This window comes from Acanthisitta chloris, unplaced genomic scaffold (genome assembly GCF_000695815.1).
Source record: "Acanthisitta chloris isolate BGI_N310 unplaced genomic scaffold, ASM69581v1 scaffold27799, whole genome shotgun sequence".
NCBI lineage: Eukaryota > Metazoa > Chordata > Aves > Passeriformes > Acanthisittidae > Acanthisitta > Acanthisitta chloris.
In genome coordinates, this window is record NW_008692368.1 from 392 (window position 1) to 3,937 (window position 3,546).

Below are 3,546 nucleotides of genomic sequence, written 5' to 3' on the forward strand. Positions count from 1 at the left end.
ATATGTGTGCCCAGCATTTGATTTGCAGATCTTTAGGAGGAAAAGGCAAGGATGCAGAAGGCAAACTTGAATATTTAAAGCAAGTAAAGGCTCCTTGGAGGAATGCATGCTTTTAGACGAGCAAAAGAAAATGTGTTAACGTTTTTATCTTGCTTGGTTACTATATGATCTTTCAAACTGTCCAGACTTCAAGGCACTCATCTTAAAATACAATAAAAAGTACATATTTCGATATTTATTAGAAAAAAGTCTACTCAAACTAGAAGTAGAATGCTCATAAAAACATTCTGACAATCATTAGCAGGTTTTATTTGGTTTAAAAACCTGCAGGCTTTCCTATGTGTGCAATGTCTAGTGATACCAAACTCCATGCTAACTTTTAAAAGCCACATACAGAGCCAGAAAACCAAATTCTCATTCCAACAGAAAACCCCATACTTAGAAGTGACAAGCAATTGTAGTTTAAGAATGAATTTTCAAAGTTGGATCTGTGAATTCAGTTTCAGTCCATTTTATGTTAGTTTCATTTTTTATGTTGAGAATCAGCTGCGTGTGATATTAAAGTGAAAACTCAGCAAACCTAAAATGACACCATTGCATGGGAAGTTTGAACTTTTCTCTCGTAAAGTTTTCCATTGAGGTCTACATGTTCCCATTTAAACTTTGCTCAAACTGTAGTATCGGGGTAGGGGTGAGGCTCTGTAAAAAAATGATCACAGCAAGAATTATTTTTTAGAAAATCCTTTGCAAGTGTTATGTATGTACACACATCTTGCTTTAAATGACAGGTATCCGAAAGTGCAGGCTAAAATGCAAGAAGAAGTGGATAGGATTGTTGGAAGAGACCGTCTGCCGTGTGCTGAAGATCAGCCCCACTTGCCCTACATCATGGCTTTCTTGTACGAATCCATGCGTTTCAGCAGCTTTGTGCCTGTTACTATCCCACACGCCACCACAACCAACACCTTCATAATGGGCTACCTCATTCCCAAAGACACCGTGATTTTTGTAAATCAGTGGTCCGTGAATCATGATCCAGCAAAATGGTCCAACCCGGAGGATTTTGATCCAACGAGATTCCTGGATGAGAACGGATTCATCAATAAAGATCTTACTAGTAGTGTGATGATTTTCTCATTGGGAAAACGTCGGTGTATCGGAGAGGAGTTATCCAAAGTGCAGCTGTTTCTCTTTACCTCCATACTGGTGCATCAGTGCAATTTTACTGCTAATCCAAACGAGGACCCTAAAATGGACTTTACCTATGGGCTGACCATTAAGCCTAAGCCATTTACCTTGAATGTTACACTTAGAGATACTATGGATTTGCTTGATCAGGCTGTCCAAAGACTGCAAGCAGAGAGAACAGCCAGTGAAAATCAGCTGTCAGCAAATGCCTAAGCAATAAACCTTGCCTCTAAAGATAATCCTTCTCTCTCTTTTTACACTTATAGTTTGTTCTGGAGATCTATTTGGGACATAGCCAATATCACAAGTTATAAGAGCAGGAAGGAAAGCTGCACAAGATATAATTCAGTCCTCTTTTTAATTTTAGAAGGAGAGCCAGGGGACCAATTTAATATATTAAATGATAAAACATAAGCAATTTGAAAGTAAGCCTTTTCTTTTCTAGCTTTTTCACAGAAGTTGCCATTGTAAAGTGCTTCTTATCTACTGAGTGGTTGGAGCATTTTCAAGAACTGTCTCTACAATCCTTTCCACACACTGTGCCTTAACTCTAAGTTGCCTTCAGTGACTCCACATCCCAAAGTGAAATTTCTTATTAAAAAAAACAAGGAAAGGTTGCTCAGAATACTGCAGCCTGCCTCTGAATTCACTGCTGGAAACTGCCACAGGCTCATGGCAACTCCTGTGTTGTGACTGCTGGGATGTACATTAATGCCTCAATAATAAGTGTTCAAATGATTTTTGGTTAAATGACAATGTAAAGTCTTGCCTTCATCATTCCAAAGTGTTTACATAAATGACTAAAAAAATAAAAGACTTCCTTACAAGCACATGTGAAAATAAAATTCTTATTTTATATGAAAATGAACAGAATGCCCTAATGTAGTAACCATTCATTAAATCTTGAAAGATCAGAATTTCCATGTCACTTAATGGTAAAGGTGCTAATCTGTTCATTAGCATGTTTATGAAGAACATAGATATTTGAATTAGATTTATAAAGGTATAGCTGAACTTGGTATTTCTCTAGGAAAGAGTTAATATCACCGTCCCTAGGTAAGTCCAGTAAAATCCACACTGACCAAGGTATTTAGACATGAGAATTTGGGGGTTTTATATATTAAAACATTCATGCCACAAGTCTCAAGTAAAGCATATAGCAAATAATACTCCTGCTCGCTATTATTCTGTGAAGGTTAAGTGGTATATCCAAAAATAGGTTATGCACTTTTAGTAAGATTTGCTTGAAACAAAGCATCGGAAGGAGAAGTAACGTTACACAGTTTAATTAATATACCCACTAATTGAAGAAAAAATACTTCTAAAATTTTTGTAAGGCAAAGGACATAACATTTAGAAAACACCACCCAACCTATTACTTTTAAGTAGAACATACATGAAACTTCATGGCCTTGAACTGGCTAATGTTTGTACCCACAAAGCTGCGTGTATTCCTCTGTAAAGCAAACAACCCTACATAAGAGCCTGATTTGAAGTTTGTTGGGCACATCTTTGGAGCTGCAGATCACCTTCAATGACATATGAAATCCATCAGAAATGAGAGTACCTCACATGATTTGCTGTGTTCAGCCGAGTACTAAATAAGGTATTAGTAGAGCTAGAAAAAATAAGGGTACAATGCTACACAGTGAAGTAAGTAGCTCTGCTGAGACCTAAGCAGATAAGGATTTGCACTGTGTCTTTTGATAGATGGCCAGTCTTAAGTCACATTGGCAGCAGTGACAGAACTCATACTGATATTGGGAAGAGATGGGTTAACAACACAATCCAGATCTTAAGTACAAGCTTTGCTACTGAGTTTAAAAACCAGAATCAAGTCTAAAAGCCCTGCTCTGTAACCCCACACAGTAGTAATGTACTTGTTCAAAGTCTCTGATTTCATATGGCATCTATCATCTTTTATACAGCTAAATAAAGCTTTCTACAATGTACACAAGGAGTAACCTCAGGTGTTTTTCTGAATCATGTACAAGTTTGTGATATCCCAGAACTTAGCCTATACCTGTGAAAAGCTTTATAAGATACTCAGCATTTTCATATGGAGATCTACATTAGATCAAATGCTAGCAAGACAATTTTTTCTTGTACCTTTGTAAGTATTGTTATTAAAAAATACAGAAAGGATGTAATCTACAACTGAACAGTTGTTCTAATGCAAGGGTCACCAATTCATATTTGAATAAAAACAGCTTTTGCAATTTTGTACTCCTCAAAAAGCTTTAACTATGCATTGGCTACTAATGCAACACGCATACACACTGCTCATGTCTGTCAGGGGGTTACACATTACACAGCTGTTGGTCAAATAATGCCTCATGTAATCTGTGAAGTTACTCA

The 3,546-nt window shown here is 36.9% G+C and overlaps 1 protein-coding gene across 1 annotated transcript; it reads left to right on the top strand.

Moving 5' to 3' along the window:
- Positions 1 to 759: 759 nt before the first annotated feature.
- LOC103809785 (cytochrome P450 1B1) lies at positions 760 to 1,401 on the top strand. Its single transcript, XM_009082649.1, has one exon. The coding sequence runs from the start codon at positions 760 to 762 to the stop codon at positions 1,399 to 1,401; it is 642 nt and encodes a 213-aa protein (XP_009080897.1).
- Positions 1,402 to 3,546: the final 2,145 nt, after the last annotated feature.